General features: G+C 46.3%; 1 protein-coding gene across 1 annotated transcript; it reads left to right on the top strand.

Annotated features, from left to right (window-relative positions):
- Positions 1–3,423: 3,423 nt before the first annotated feature.
- On the top strand, positions 3,424–9,127 carry H1-8 (H1.8 linker histone). Its single transcript, XM_069205940.1, has 5 exons — positions 3,424–3,676; positions 5,313–5,593; positions 6,021–6,162; positions 7,225–7,268; positions 8,827–9,127. Exons 1-5 carry the CDS (start codon positions 3,613–3,615, stop codon positions 9,040–9,042), a joined length of 747 nt encoding a protein of 248 aa, XP_069062041.1. The 5' UTR covers positions 3,424–3,612; the 3' UTR covers positions 9,043–9,127.
- Positions 9,128–17,437: the final 8,310 nt, after the last annotated feature.

Here is a 17,437-nt window from a genome sequence, read left to right as displayed (position 1 = left end):
TTTTGCTTCTCAAAATCTGGTCACCCTAACTCTGGGACCTGCTAGACTCCACCCACCCAGACATCACCTTTCTCACCGAAACATGGACTAACCCAACATCAGCCCTGGACATCGCCACCGCCATCCCCAGCGGCTACAAACTGCTCTGCAAGGACCGGCCCTCTGGGCCAGGTGGCAGCCTGACCATTGCACACAAATCCACCCTCAGCCTGACAACCAACTCAGAAGAACACTCCCCCATCGTGGAGCACCTCCATTTCTAGATCCACGTCAACCTAAACTCCACCTTCTGCGGCACCCTCATCTACAGGCCATCCGGCCCCCGCTCAGCCTCCAGTAACTCCATTGTCGACATAATAGCAGCCCATGCACTCACCTCCACAAACTACTTTCTCCTCAGCTACTTCAACTATCACATGGACAACTGCAACAACCACAACTACAGCTTCCCTGCTTGAGAACCTCGCCACAATCGGCCTCAAGCACCTGGTCACCTTGCCTACACACATAGTCGGACACACACTCGACCCGATCTTCTCCGCCAGCAACAACATCACCTTTGACAACACCTCCACACTACACTGGACTGACCACTACTGCATATACTTCTCCATCACCACCTCCCACCACCACAGATGCAAACATCTCGGCACGGAACTTCCACCATTGGATCTCCTAATGTGCCAGCACCATAGCACCACTCCTAACGACCCCAGGCAAACACAACCCCAAGAAGGCCATCTGGTTTCCCTTCACACTTCAGGACTCCAGGCACATCTGCAGACGTCTAGAAAGAAGATGGAGGAACTGCAAGATCCCGGAGGACCTCGCGGCATTCAAATACGCCATCAGCACTCACCACCACCTCGTCAGATCCACTAGGAAAAACGCACTGCAAAACAAATTCGCCAAACCCCAATAGGAAGCTGCAAACATCCCTCCATCCCAAGACCTCTGCGACAGACTAGCCACCTTTTTCCAACGAAAAATCAAGGTCATCTACGATAGCTTCGGACCCCAAAACTCTCTGAGCCCACCTGCAACCAACCAGCCCAGATCCTCTGAACCTCTGCAGATCCACACTGCTGGGCCACCCTCATCATGGACAAGACCCACTCCATTATGAGTAGCATCCACTCTGGAGCCCCCACGGATTCCTGTCGCCCACCACATTTTCAACAAAGCCAACACTTCCATCGCACCTGAGTTCCGAAACACTCTCAACTGCTCCATGGAGATCGCTACCTTCCCCGAGGGCTGGAAGCACGCCGAAATCCAACCGCTCCTGAAAAAAATTACGGCCCACCCTCTGGATCTCAAGAACTACCGCCCCATCTCACTGCTGCCATACCCAGCCAGGGTTATAGAAAAAGCCATCAATGCACAGTTCTGCAAATACACCGAAAATAACAACATCCTGGACATCTCCCAGTCAGGCTTCAGGGGCAACCACAGCACAGGGACCACTCTCCCCGCTGCCACAGACATCATATGCTCGCTTCTCGACAGTGGCCAAACAGCTGCCCTCATCCTACTGGAACTCTTGGCTGCTTTTGACACGGTCTCCCACCACACCCTCTGCTCAAGACTCCACGCAGCTGGCATCTGCGAACACAGAGTCAGACTCCCGCCCTACCTGTTGGAACCTACAGAGACCAGCTGTGGAGTGCCACAGGGCTCCTCCTTGACCCCACACCCTTCGACATCTACATGGCCCCAGTTGCGTCCGTCGTCAGAAGCCACGAACTGAACATCGTCTCCTATGCCGATGACACCCAGCTGATCATCTTACTGACCAAAAAACCCACAAATGCCAAGAATAACTTCCACAACGGGATGGAAGCCGTCGCCGCCTGGATGGGGGAGAGCTGTCTCAAGTTCAACTCAGACAAGACTGAGATCCTTATCCTAGGACCCTTCACATCCACGTGGGGCGACTCGAGGTGGCCTACGACACTCAGCACCCCCCCATCCGAACGAACCACGCATGCAACCTTGGCTTCATCCTGCACTCATCTCTCGCAATGACCCGCCAGATCAACTCTGTCACATCCTCCTCTTTCTACACACTCTGACTTCTCCGGAAAAACTTCAAATGGATCTCAAACGACTGCTGGTAGACCGTAACCCACACCCTGGTCACCAGCAGGCTCGACTATGGCAAAGCCCTCTATGCCGGGACCACCCAGAAGAGTATGAAGCAACTACAGCACATCCAGAACCCCTCCGTCAGATTCATCCTGAGCACCCCCCCACTGTGAACACATCACCAAACACATGAAAGACCTCCACAGGCTCCCTGTCGAGAAAAGGATCAACTTCAAACTCTTTGCCCACGCGTAGAAGGCTCTCCACAACTTAGGACCTACCTATCACAACCATCGCATCACCTTCTACTCCGCCGCCAGACCTCTCCGCTCAGCAGGCACTGGCCACCGTACCCTGCATACGGAAGACCTCAGCTGGAGGAAGATCCTTTGCCTACCTTGCGGCGAAGAGCTGGAACACCTTGCCTCTTCACCTCCGGCAGTCATCATCTTTACCTCAAATCAGGAAGGACCTTAAGACCTGGCTCTTTGACTGAATTACAGAGAACCCAACCCCCCACAGCGCCTCGAGACCCTCACGGGTGAGTATTTGCACTTTATAAAAATCTGACTAATCGATTGACCAGAGCTGCCCAACTGGCCTATGTCTATGTGATACCAAGGGTCTCCTAAAGAAATATACCAGCCATTAGTTTATGTTTTGCTGTTCTGGAAGCTCAAGGAGGTGGTAGGAGAAAATAATTTGTTTAAAACCCTCAGTATTCTTTTACAACATGGTTATTATCCCTCTGTTTGTTTAGTAATCACCTAAAAATAAGTTAGACAGCTCTCGATTACTTTGCAAGTGATTTTTTCATGTGTTTCCGGTTTAGCTATATAATTCAAAATGGAAAGAATACCAGAATTCACTACTGTTCCCAGATAATATTTTACTGACGTGGGCATTAAAGCCAGGCAAACAGGTTTCACTCTAGCCAGTCCTGGCCTTTTTTTTTATGCAGCAACACGTTGCATAGTGTGAACGGTGGATTCACATTTACAATTTTAACAGCTAAACTACAAGTCCCACGGTGCAACATGATTTTGGCAAGAATTTCTGGACTGGCTGAGAGTGCCACACATAAATTGGGGGTTGCTTAATCTCCCCTAGCAAACCAAAAACAACAGCAACAAAAATCGTACAAACGTGGCAGTGACCTGAGCACATAAAACTGAAAAATGTCGATCGTATTTCTTTAAGTAACTTCAGCGAACATTCTCGAATCCCCGAGTGCAGCCCATGAGGCCACACCCCTCGCTCGCACCTCGTGCAGGAGGCGTGACGTCTCAGCATTGCACAGAGATACCAATTACTGGTGGGCCTCACCTGTTAGTTAATTGTCGGGTGGCGTTAATTAGCACGCGGTGGAGGAGTAAACTCAGTGTATATAAGCCACAGGCCTGGCTACTCTGCTCACGAGCCTTTCTGTGTTGTAAATTATATTTTCGGTTGTGTAAGAAACTAATTTTTTTTAAAGTTTATTTTTCGGTTAGGTTTTGTTTTTAAACATCTTTTCTCAGTAAAATGGCTTCTAAGAAGACTGCAGCTGCTGCCGAGCCCGACTCTACCAAAGCAGCGTCCAAAGCAGGTGGGTTTTGTCGTCGTTGTATCAATTCTTGTGTATTGAGGGGGTCTGAGCCTTCTAGTTGTAGTTTTCTAAAACGTGGGTGTCGAACTACGTGCGTCAGAAAATAAGTATATTACTCGAGGTAAAGTGCAAATACTCGAGGACTGGCTTCACGTCGCGTTCTTGAAGCGCGTGTTTTTTTAGTTCAATATGTTACACCTATTGAAATAGAGAAAACGTTTCTTGTCCCGCACCAAAAATACATTATGCTAAAATTTTGTAGTGCATTTTTGTCAAGTATCGGCAGGGAAAACTGAAACCAGGCGGTGTGGTTAAAGCACAAAAAGCCGGTTAGTATAGCTACTATGCCGCTAACAAAGTAGGTCAGATTCTTTATTTGTATGTCACTGCTCGCGTCTTAAGTGTAGTTATGGTGGGATCCGTGCTTAATTTGTGAACAGAAACGTGCTGGTGACGGAAGCTCTTCTCTAAAGCACGCGGCTGCTGCATTTTAAAGGTGTGCGCGCACGGAATAGTGAGGCATAGTAATCCTGAAGCTATCTTGTGCCTCTTTAATTCATTTACAGCCGCTCCCTGCCCCTTCAGTTCACTCGTGCAGCTATTTTTCCCGTTGTGACGCTTTTTCATATTTCTCTTCTTCCGCCTTTCCCATTTTTTTTGGGCGCAGTAAATGCTTGAGGCAGACAAATGTGACAGAGCTTCGCACCGGGAACCACCGGCTCAAATTAAGCACTGGGTGGGCTTCGACCGCTGGTCTTGCAAGGCTCCTTAAAATGGCGGCCGGTTGTCGATCACTTCTGTCAGAGTAGGACCGGGGGTTTCATGACACCCGAAGCTCCTTTGCCGACTTCAGTGCAGTCGGCAAAAATCACACTGCGAGGTTAGAACAACTCCACGGTTGTGCAGGTATCGCAGGAAAGTTAGAAGACATTCGGGGAGCTCGCCCGGGGTACTTGAATACTGCCGACGACTGACCAACGCCCCTTCTGGGATAGTAGTATGACTCATTCAAACGAAAGATAACGGTTCTCACCCTGGGCGAGTAAGAGTCCCTGCTGGGCATCACCCTCCCACAACCCTGCAACTAATTGTCACTTATAGGCCCGTCCTCAAATACTGCATACAGGCCAATGGGAGATATAGAGATACATAGTTTTTGCTTAGTCTATTAAGACGCCCTTCACTGCAAGGGAATGGAGACCTTAAACTTCCTCGGAGATGTTACTCGTTGTTTGTGTCAGTTATAACACTGAACCCCTGGTCCCTCGAAGCACAGGGCATTTATTCTCAGCCAGGATCCCGTTATAGACATACATGCATGAGCGTCTACTGTTCTACCATGTGAGAAACCATTCCCGAGCTCTGGCCTGGGACTCTTCATTTTGTGAAATGGCCCTACAATACATAGCACAGGTGCCTTTACTACTCCATAGTACAGGTATTTCACGTTGTTTGCATTTCAGTAATTTAAGCAAATAATTTAGCCAGCATATTTGTGGTGACTTTTATGAATTGCAGCAACCTGAGGTGTTACCTGCAGTTTACATAAAGATTTTAAATGTACCACGCTGCCCTAACATCCTTTGGGCGGTTTATCACCTTAAAATGTGTGTAACGCTGAGTTTTGCATCAACAGGTGCCGAGGTGAAGGCAAAAGCCCCCAAAATACCAAAAGCAACAGATGCTCCTCTTCACCCTACGACCTTGAGCATGGTCCTGGAAGCCCTGAGGAAGAACACCGATCGCAAGGGTGCTTCGGTGCCTTCCATCCGTACATACATCCTCTCCACCTACCCGTCGGTGGACTCCGTGCGCCTCCGGGTGCTGCTGAGGCGCGCGCTGGCGAGGGGCATGGAGCAGGGTCTCCTGATCAGGCCGACCAACTCCACAGCGAAAGGAGCCACAGGAAGGTTCAAGGTGAGACCATAACAGCAACCTTACAGTGGAAGGCTAGGCCAATGATCCTTGCTGCAGTGAGTTTCTCCTTTCAGCATGTTTTGTGAGTAGTACAACTGATGCAAGCCTAACTTGTGATTATCACCTATTGAGGTTAGTAGCTGTTCTCTGCCTGTAACAATGAGGAGGAAGTGGGGACACTTAAGAGCCCATTGGCCACACTGTAGGCTCGCCCGAATTGCATCAATGCCCTTTATACATGTGCATTACTTGACTGACTTCCTACATTCATGGTCTCTGGTAGTTGGGCCTCCTCCAGCTGGGCTTCCATAAGCCTTTACAGAACGATTTCATTAACATGATTTGGACTGGTGCTCCTTCTGTGTCACTATACTAAGATTCTACAAATAACTATCTGTGTAACCAGTTTTTTTGTTCTCTCCTGTAGCTGGCACCAGCCAGACCTAAAACTCTGAAGAAGGTATCTGAGGACAGTCTCACAAATGGAGAACAGGTGCCCACAGCCAAGAAAGTGGTGTCAAGGAAACCTAAAGCTGCAGGAGCAGTTGCAAAGAAGCCAAAAGCACCCGGTAGGTCATCTCCTACCAATGGGAGCTTAGAGGGGGTTTCATGTGCTGAATCCTTTAGCTATGACTGAGCGTTCAGTAGGAAAGTTTCATGAGATGTTAATCCTTACTTGTCTCAGCATTCCCTGGTTGGAACCTCGCTTGCATCATGAGGGGGTGCAGGCAGTCTGTAGCGTGGTCCGTATTAAGTGTAAAACCCCCACACACATTTAGACCTGGGAGGTGCTGAGTGGAGAATGCAGTACAGGGTGTACCTATGTTTGAGTGATCTCAAACTTTGAGCATTCAGTGTGATTGGGGCTGTTGACACTAGAACAATTGTTTCACTTATTTTGTGAAATGCGCTTGGCAATTTGGTCTCTTGCTATATTTTCAATTTACTCTCTCCCTGTACCCCAGTTGTAAATGTTTGCATGTTGGTACATAAACCTACTCACCACTTCTGTGGTGGTACGTTTCCCATCTCCTAAGTATCACACTTATTGCTGTTCAGGCCTCACGTGTTGAGCACAATGCTATTACTAAGGCTGCCTTTGTATGAAGTACCTCCGTTCCAAGTCTTGGCTTGGGTGCAAGAAATAAACTTGACTCTGCTCCAGTTACTTCCTTTTCTAAAGGTCTTTGGTGTTTTCCCAAACTCGAGCTTTCACGCTTCAGTAAGACGCTTTTCTTTGCCATATCATGGATTGCAATTTTTTTTTCATGCCCAGACTAATAATGAGGAATCGCCCTCAGAAGTTCACAGCATATAGGATGCTGTGGCATGTGGTTTGTGAATAGCCTTTTGGAAAGGGTTTTTGTTCCACAGGGGTTGCTGAAAGGACTAGTCTTGGTGTGATGAATCTAGGCCCATCCCTAAAGTCTGGTTTTGTTCTCTTGTAGTTTTGCCTGCCTTAGCTAACTGTCAACATGATGTTGCTTGGACTTGAGCTGCAGTGTTTAAGTGGCAGTGTATGGGTTGTTTCGCTGGTTAGTGCAAGCTGTTGCTACTGCATAAAATCCCACCTTACGATCTGTTGTACCTTAACATGCTCCAGCATCTAAAGCTGTATTTGTGTTCCACAGGTGATGTGGCTAAGAAGACTGTGAAAAAAGTGGCTGCTACCAAAGTAAGTTAATTTTGGCTTCCATTTCGCACTAGTAAGATCTATACTCTTAAATTCTGCACGGATGGGTGGTAGTATACCCTACTTACAGGGAGGGGGTGCCGGAACTAAAAGCCCTGTGCAGTAAGTACCACAACTTGATATACTGTATGCAACTCAGTGGCTTCCAAGAAGGGAGGACCACAAACTAGATTAGACATGCCAGAGTGCTGCTTTTCATACTCTAAATTGGATTACAGTACAAACTAGAAACTGGGCCAGGACCATCATCCAGTAAAGTCTGGTGGGCAAATGTACTGAGCTTTATAGCAACTTTATAGAGTGTGTGTGTATATATAATATATATTGGCCAGACTTAAATTTGGTGCAAATTACCCTCCCTGGTCCCACCGTACGAACTAAAGCCTTCTCATGCATGAGGGCTATAGCATTGCAGTTTTCATGGCTGCTTGAAAAGTGGTGATGGCGCAGAGTTCAAGCTTGGAGCTCAGAGCAAAGCCATGCTACCTTGGGAGACGTACCTTTCTGCAACTAAAGACCTTGATTTTAATCTTACTTCTGAAGCCCTTGAGACACTGCCAGAATGTGACGAGGTAGATATTCAAAGCCTAGAAGTCCTTGGAACATGGCTTCACCATGGAACAGACTGTACTTCCAAGTACAGGGGGCAACCCGTTGGCTAGACATTTCTTTGGTCAGGGGACGTTTTGCAAGACTTTCGTCTAGGCAAATGCATTTCTGGCTTCCACACAGCTGATTAGTGGGCAGAGTTATGCGCATGATGGGTTGAGATTTCAACGGCTAAAGTCTTGATGTATTGGGTTCGTGAATTCACTTTCAGAAACTTTGTTTAAACACCAGAGCAGCAAAGATCTCAGTAATCATCTGAATTCCGTCTGTGCTCAAATCTTTTAGAGTCCAAGGCATCAGTATGCATGCAACATAGACTAATGTAAGGATGCTCTAGTTGTCACTAGGCTGTTTGTGAATTCATTCCTGTTGAAGACATGGATGTGGGCCACTTGGTAACAGCCTTAAGTACTTTAGCACTTTCTTATAATGGCAAAACTTGCACTAATGGTCCCCTTGGTGACTAAGGGTATGGGTTCAGTTGTGTTGGGCACAGACTGACCAGCTGGGCCTCTGTTAGTTGGCACATTTTCTGTCCATGTTCACTTGATGCATTATTTCTTACTACAAATGGCACTTAACTTTGCATCTTCCCTTAAGTAACCATTGCTACAAGGATCCAATGAACTTGGGTGTACAAGAGCAGGAATGGATGGATGGATCTGGATATGCTTTCAACACTAAGCTATTGTGCAATGCTAAGTAACGACGGCAGTATGCAGGGGTCAGATGGCAACAGGAGGCTCTAAGTTCTTGTGCTGCAGGTCCAACTTTGAATTGTATCTGTGCCCCGTTATGTTTTGGTTGTGGAGATTGGTATGTTTTTGTAAAGCTCTTGGGCCACCCTAAGTCTAGGTGCTCCATAAAACTGGCAAATTAAATGCTTGTTATGCAGTCAACCTAATAAGTATCTATTGTACTTCTCCCACAGGGTGAAGCAGCACCCAAGTCCAAGGTGACTCCTGACAAGGCTAGCAAAGTTCCAGCAAAAAAGCCCAAGGAGAAAGTGGCTGCCAAAGGGGCAGCCAAAGAGAAGACCGAGGGCAAGAAGGGAGGGCCGGCAGCAGTGGCAGCATCCACAAGCAAAGATGAGAACACAGAAAAGGACTCTGCCAAACCCGCCACCAAGCGAGGGGGCAAGAAATAGTCATGCAACCATGTTGGTTCTTTTAATTTATTATAATGCAAATTATTTTTACTATTCAATAAAGATTCTGTTAACTTAACCAGAATGTTGACTGACCTCACATTTGTTTTTGGTTGATTAAGAAGCAGGATCAACGCTGCGTGCCCATTTGCCCTGGTATACTGCGTTGTGACTTGATTTGTTGCCAGTGTGCATGAAGGAGCTTTCTTGTAATCTACATGACTTGCAGTTCATGTGTGAATGTATGGGATTGTGGTTATAGTTGCAAGCACGTGTTAAGGATACAATAACTAGATTAGCATAACTTGTTAATGTTTCAGGTAATCTTGGTGTGGATATTGGTTGAGGTAATGACTAGCTTGAAAGCTGACCTGGAGTTGAGCTTCTGACATAAGACAGACGGGCTGAAATTAGCAACCAGAAAACCCAACAGACCTAAGCAACACATTCCCACTGGCTTCTTGAATGAGCAAGGGGTGGGGGCTACTAGACTCTTGGTGGGGGGGGGGGGAGGAAACAAAGGGAGGACGCGAGGGAAGAACCATGCAGTGGGTTCAGTGTCATTGATGGCTGCACCCAGGTAAGTAGTTGGAGTTCTTCCCTCCAACACTGCTAGTAACTTGTTGGTACCTCCATCTAAGGTACCCATGCTGGCACTTCTGGACTTGGTGTACGTCCACAGCACTCTGCCTAATACTGCTAGCTTCATGTGCTAGGATGCCACCAGCATACCCACATGCAGCACTCTGCACCCTGAGTTCTACAGTTTCTATACTATGCCAGAATATTACTTTAAAAGCACACGTGCATGCTATACCACACTAACCTTTTGTGCAGTCTTACTTGCAAGTGTCCACCTCACCTGCACTTCCACATCAACCGGTTGTAGGTCAAGGGGTGAGCTAAGCACACAGCAGCTGAACCTTTAAAAAGGTGAGTGAGGCTGTAGATGTCACACTAGTGACATGGTAAAGGACCTATTCGCTACTGTTCTTCACACCGTATTCTGCCATCACCACCCTTGAGCTGCCTGACTGGGTGAATGAAGTAACTTTCCACCACAGTGTAGATCTTTGGGCACCCTTCCTGGTCCGACAAGACTGCGGTCGGAGACAGGCCTTGTCACGATGAACACGCAGGCTCCATAATTGCCTATGACAATCTGCATTAGGGATCCAGACAGCATTTGGGCATGTGGGGACCAGGGTGCACTCCTCACCAAGCGAAGGACTTCTGATCCAACACCTTCATCACAATGCAAACTGAGCGCTGCAAAGGAGCATTAGTCACGAAGCCGAAGAATAGTTTCAGTCTTTTGTTACATTTACTACATTAAATACTGTCATACAACAGTTGATGCTAATGCCAAGGACTCTACCCAGGGTAAATAAGGTAGGTGAAATCAATTTGGAGGTCACTGGTAACCCACAAGGCTAGCTAGAAAAAAGGGCCACCAGCAGAATTCTTTGATTTGAGAATGTGCTACAACACCTCAGATGAGTTGCTGTGTATTTTAGATTAAAACGGATTCTGTGAATAAGTACAGTACTTGGGTTTGCTGTGAGGCTGAACACCTATGCCATGGTTTAATTACTTGGCTCAACACTGTCCTAATTCTGAGCTCTGTTCTCCACACTAGCCCAACTTATCTACCGCTACCACCCTGAGTAAAGGATTGTACTTGGCATAGTTTGCAGAGTTGCCCCTCCCTGAAGTGGGCCAGACACTGCCTTTTTTTTTTTTTGGGGCCAAATCTTAGACCCACTCTCTTCAAACTGAAGTGAGTCACTGATCACATGGCTATAACAAATTACAATGGATATGCTGTAGTGCTGTGTAACCTCTGTCTGCCTGGAGTCATTAACAATCTACTGTATTCTTAGGTTCCCTGGCAGGGGGCACGCACCAAGGCATGGTGCGGGCCGGATTGGTTTCGGCTGGTGGCGCAACTGTGGCTGCTTCAAAAATCGCACTCACCCAAGGGGTGAGCCGATTGGCTGAAGTGGGTGTGGTGGGGGCTCCCAGGTGATCGGCAGGGGCAGCCGGAGTTTGTTTAAAAGGGGGACTTAATTCCCTCAAGGGTCAAGTTGTTGACCCTGAGCTGCCCCTGATCGACACATTCCTCCAGAGGACCGGAGGAATTCTTTCCTGCCCACCCATCCCCAAAGAATAGCAGGATTAGGAGGAAAGGAGTCATGTTTGGGCACAGCAGGTGGATAACCTTGGCATCAAGAATACTAGTGCAGGCGAATTCAAGATGGTATCGGAAGCTATTTGGCTCAAACCAGGGTGGCGGTGCTGTGGGTGTAGAAAAGGGGCTTGAGACGGCTGCTGCCGCAAATGTCCATAGCTTCCCCCCTCCCCCCCCCCGTGGTACTCCATTATATGGCCCTGGAATTGTTTTAATTTGGGGGGGGATGAGACTGCGCCAGGGGACCAAAGTATGGCCCGGTTGCTCCCCATTGGGTGCCAGGGGATCCCTTGCTTAGGGTTGGCTCTGGCATGGCTGGATTGGGGGACAGTTTTCATGCTGGCCTGCACCCCCCTATCTTGAGGGGGCAGGTGAGTCTCGCCTTGTGAAGCATAATTGGTTTTGGAGGGAACATGGCCCCCAGTTTACAGACGATGCCACAGGTGCCTGGTGGGTGGACAACCATGACTCTTTTTAAAGAACAAACTATTTGAGATGCATATTGTAAGTAAATATGGAAATTTAAGGATGAAAAATACTGTAAATATATTGTCGTGTTTATGTGGTTGTGAATACAGCCTGAGAATTGTTGTTCTCTATCGCAGGAAGGTTTCAGTCTGCTCTGTTTACTGTGAACATTAAGTATACTCCTCCAAGCAGCGGATAATAGAGGTAAACCAGTGTGAACTATTTGTAGGTATCGATGCGGTCCCCCACCTGTGGCTGTTCTCTCTTGCAGTTGCCGTTAACATCTGCCTCCTGGTCAGCATGGCAGTGCCTTTCATCTGTTTGATCAATTTAGCTACCTCTGGTGGGTGCAGAATGTTTCCTATCCATTGTGGTTTTTGACCAGGTAGAGACGGAATGGCTTATCTGAGCCCATGATACTGCATTAGTTTCTTAACCAGAAGTAACATGCCTGGCCTCTTGAGATTCTGAAGTCTGTGTAGGGTGACCTATTCTACATCAAGTCTCCACGTGCTCTTGTCATTTGTAGAGTACAGCAAGTGACTTGCGTGCGCTCTCCACCACAGGTTGTGCTGGGATTTTACCTTTGAATAGGCTCATAAGAAGCTTCCCTGCCAAGGTCTCTTGTTTCCTCCGCTTTGGAGTATCTGGTATTCCCATGCTGTAGATGTTTTACCTTGATCTGCTTCCCGGTGTTGATTAGGGATAATGTCAAGCACCTTTTCCATTGGAGTAACTTTTTGTTAGACACAGAGGCTAGATCTTTCACATCTGAAGTTTCCAAACTTGTTTAGCAGATCTGTTTGTGGACAAATCTGCTTTAAGCTGGATTTCATCAGAGCAATAGGGTGTACGGTCTTCACAATGAGCTGATGGGAAGTAGTCTCCTGCTGCATCTTGCCCATTCCTGCTGTTTTATATTGCATCCTTTGCAGCTTGCTTTGATTGCTCCCCAAGTGTACCCCCAGACCCTTTGCTGTGTCCCTTGAATAGGTCCTGGAATACATGCAAGGGCCCACTAATAACTTCCAGATCAAGTGCACCACTGAGTCATCTGCGTTTCTGTGTAGGTACTAGCAACTCACCTGACCGTGGTGGGCAGTTTAAGAAGTCAGACTTTGTAACAAGGCCACCCTCTTATGCATAGACATGAAGTGCTTGCTGTGAGGTTTTTGGGTCTGGCTTTCATGGTCTGACTCTTGATGGCATGAGCCACTGTTCATTATAGAGCAAGGTCACACGCTTCCAACTAGCTGGTGTTCTCCAGCAGTCTTCTCTACTCTTCACCTGAGACTTCCTGCGCTCTACTTCAAATGTCCACCTAGCCCATGATCCTCCCTTCCAGATGGCAGCAACCTACTACTGCAGAGCCTCATTGCATGTTCTTTCTCTGCATGCAGGGGTGGCACTGGCCTTCAGAGCTGGTCACCAGGAGTGCAACACAAGTGTCATTTTCTACTGTGACGGGCCCAGAAGCGCAGCCCGCCTTGCATCTTAGCTTGGATAGTTGCTCCTGTGTTTATTGGACAAACTCCACTCCAGGGTTCAACTCACAGAAATCGTCAGCTGGGTTAAGGATGGTTGTTCCTGGGTTATACCCTAACTCCCCTTCCCCATTTTCAGCTGGGTTGTGGTAGTAGTAGTGTCTGTTCACATCTCAATCACCCCCAGCTGAGATAGTTGTTCCTGCTTTTCAGCCCACAAGATAACCCAGTATGATTTACTTTACATATTTCCTAAGCTGGGTTTGGGATAATCATTCCTACGTCTATTCCTAAAACAGCCTAAGGTGGGGCGCAATATTCCAAGTCCTGCACCTCAAATATTTAAACATATGAATCCAGCTCAGCCGTAAAAATATTTACCTACACAAAGGGAAAAATAGCAAGTAAGAAACACCATTCAAATATCCTGATACACACTAGCACCGCTTAAGGGACGGACACACTTAAAACTCAAAAGAAAAATAAAGCCAGCAACCCATAGCTCTTTAACTAAAAGCCTGTCACATTCCAGAATATACCTAAACATCACTTCCTAGAAAGAAATTACACATCAGATCTCAATGTGTTTATAACCTTAAAGCTTGAGGTCCTCAACGTCCATCAGCCTATACTGGGGCCAACATATATGCTTGATGTAATATTAACCAGGGCTTGGCACAGTAACAAGGAACTATGGAATGACCAAGGCATCTCTTTGCACAATAACCACTGAGCCAAAAAACTTGGTGTATGGCCTGGTATAACATTGATAGCTGCTCACAATGGAAGAAACTAAACCTTGCATCATTTGAATCATCATCTATCAAGGTCTCTCCCAAAAAGGAATTCACACAAGTGGCTGAATTGTACAACTGGATCCCTCTTGGCATGAACAGACCTATGCTGAAGAAGATGCCCCGAGCAAATAAACCAGGAAAAGGACCCTATGGATTAATGTTAAGATGCAGGAGCTTAAAATAGAACTTGGGGTCTCGATGGAAATTGAGGAAAGTCCTACAACAAAAATGAAAAAGAATCTACCACAGGAGGGCATACACACTGGCAATCAAACATACAAAGACTATCCTACTCAAGTGTAGGCAATGCTGAAATTAAATATTAACAGTGCATATAAAGTGGGTAAATGTACAATTAAATTCTAAAAAGCACTGTAAATGTCAAGGAATTTGAAACCAGAGACTACAAATTAAATTAGTGTCCTAATTGATTTGCGGGGGCGGTGCAGGTGCATCAAACTGAATATAGTATGAATGATGTGTGGCTTCAAGTGAATTTAAAAAAGCTCCAGCCTGCCTTTCAAAATTTTTATTTTTTTAGGGGAAATTAAAATGTGTTCACTTGTGTATAATGGAATGCTTATTTCTGTATTTGTTTGTGTGTTTTTGTGGTTCAAATCATCAACAATGGTTAAGCCGTGGTTCCTGGCTTCCAGTAATGACGGGGGGAGGAAGGGATGTTCTAGATGTATGGGAAGGAATCTAGTGAACCGATCTCTATGTAGGAGCCTTTTGATGAGAATGAAGCCCTCCATCAGATCATATCTCTAGAAAGAGAACACTGAATTGTCAAAGCACACCATCAGACTGATCTCCGGTGGTCTATTTCTGGGAAATCTGATAGGAAGAGCGACCTTCTCCTGGATCTGCACCTTGGTTGAGGAGAAAATCTACTATGCCAATCAGTGGTGGCTGGTTCCATTTGAAAGTGGTGGGGCACATGTCTGTGTATTACTTTCATCTAGCGAATGAAGTGAGCAAGCTCAATAGACAAATATGGGGTCCAGAAGGGGTCCTCTTCCCGAGAAAAAAGATTGACAAATGGTGCATTTGAAAGGAAATACATTTAGTGAGAAAGCAAGGTACGTAAAGCAGTGGGAATGTATGGTTTTGAAATATTCAAAACATTCAATCTGCCCCATGTCTTATTGCATTAATATGTTCTCCCTTGACTTTAATGTGCGAATTGTACACTTCAACAACTTCAGGCCCTTTAAAGTGTGTGCTTACCCGGTGTCTTGCACTTCATGCGACATCAACTTTGGAAGAGAATGCTCTAAGTAGGCATCAGGAAGCACTCACAGCCACTGGCTGTAATCAGTCATACAGAAATATGTGCAGACAGGTCTTTGAGTGGGATGAAAGAAGTAGGGGCTCTCTAAAAGGGAACATGCAAAATACATTTCTCTGTTTCCTATAGTGCACCACCTGGCCTGTATTTTGGTTTATCTCTGAGACGTTATTGCTTCCAGAAATATAACACAACAACTGACGTACACCTAAAACCTATCAGTACTATTGGCTTTGTCAGTGGTTGTTAGCTCTTCAAGATAAATGACTAACAACGATGAAATATTTAACATTGGAAATGATTAAATTCTGAAACTGGGAGTGTGAAATAAATAATATTGAGGCCTGTGGAACGAGTAGGGCCTTCAGTTATGTGTGCTTTATGTTAGATATGTTTGCCCTTTTCCTCTTCACATCTCAGCCATCTGCACATTTTCAACCTCCTCTCTGCTCTTCAGCACCTTCCTTTCACTGTCCCCTGAATGCACTTCCCCGCATCTCCCTCATTTTACCACACCAAACATACACTGCACTCATTCACATTTAAGCACTTTATTTGCTTTTGCCTTCTAAATATTTGAACCTTTGTGCACCCCCTTCACTCACACACACTGGATTTTAATTGTAACCGGAATACAGGACCATTATTCTGTGTGCTCTAAAGAGGCACCGACACACTGAAAGGGACTTTGGTTTGGCTTCAGCCTCAGCACCAGCACCCTCAATCAAAGCCCCTCAAGCAACTTGGCCCGCGTCAAAGTGTGCACTATCAAGAGTAATACAATACACAGAAACAGAGCATGATGAAACAGCTAACTCTCTTGGCGAATGCAACATTAAGTATGATGAGACAGGAACTTAATCACTTTTTAACATTCATTGTTTGCGTAGCAATCCATGTTTTTGGCATCAGTGCTAAGGGCATGATGGTCGAGACAGTTTTAAAGCCATTCCTCTGATGAGTGCTTTTACTGTAAACATGTATTTCTCCCTTTGCGCTTTAGTCCGATATTTGGATCAATTTCGCAAGGGAACAAGAGCCCGCCCGTTCTTTTGGATCAATTTGGTGAGGGAACAAATACAGCAGCTCCACTTGTAAGGGAGCCAGCAATCTGCAGCTAGGGCCTGGAGTGTCACAGTGGGGGAGGTTAGTGTGACAAGAGGTCTCAGTGCAATAAAAATAACTCAAGATTAGCATTATAACAATTACCATTACCAAAGCCAAAGCACCGAATTACACCTGCTTGCATCCATCCACTCATACTGCGTGATAAGTGGGAGGGATTTACGCCTGGGAATGACAGACGGCGGCCCTAACGCAGGGATAATACTCTGATGCCCGAAACCATAACGCTAAAAGCATCACTGGCCGATAGTGGCTCCTGCCAGAGACCACAATGGAAATGAAGGGCTTTAGAGCAGTCAGCCCTGTGTCATGCGTCACAGTGTAGAGAGTTGATTTACTGCCTGGCTTTCTTCTCCTGCTTCAAGGGGAGGTGGGCCAGGCATCCTGGGACAGACAACCCAGACTTAGATGCATTGGTTTGTTTAGAGTTACGATTGCATCTCTGAAGAAATCAATCTATTTAATTTTTTTTATATAAATGTGTAGGAACTTCAGAGGGGCGCAGCCCTAAAGAAGAAATCGCCCCTGATCACTATAATATTTTGTCCGTCGCCAATGAAGATTTACAGAGGTAGTTTTGCCTACAACCTGATTACTCTAGGAAACCAAACCTCCTCCTTTGACTGATCAGGCTGCTATCATTGGTCCCATCACCGCAGCAGTCACTAATGTAGCTGTTGGGGACTTAGTATCACAATCAAAAGGGCGTGTTTTGCTACTTTTTGCAGGGTCTTTGTTCATCTGACTGTGCCAACTTGCAGACTTGTATGTCTGCCAAGAAAACCGCTACATGATCTACAGCTTATCTTCATTTAACCTAGTGTGTTTGTACCGAGTTAGGTATGCAGGAACACAGTTTCGCTTCCTAGTGTTGTGCTTTATTTGGCTCACTTGTTGAAATATTTTGAAACAAAATAATTCTATAAGTAAAGGTCTTTCCACATAGGTAGCTTAATTCACTCCAACCTTTGCTAGAGGCCTGCTAGGGTGAAAGCAACCTTTGCATGAAGTTTAGGATAGGTGTTGAGAGTGACCTTAA

Source organism: Pleurodeles waltl, chromosome 9, assembly GCF_031143425.1.
Source record: "Pleurodeles waltl isolate 20211129_DDA chromosome 9, aPleWal1.hap1.20221129, whole genome shotgun sequence".
Taxonomy (NCBI): Eukaryota; Metazoa; Chordata; class Amphibia; order Caudata; family Salamandridae; genus Pleurodeles; species Pleurodeles waltl.
The sequence above is the reverse complement of the archived record's forward strand: the minus strand, read 5'-3'. Positions and strand labels throughout refer to the sequence as shown.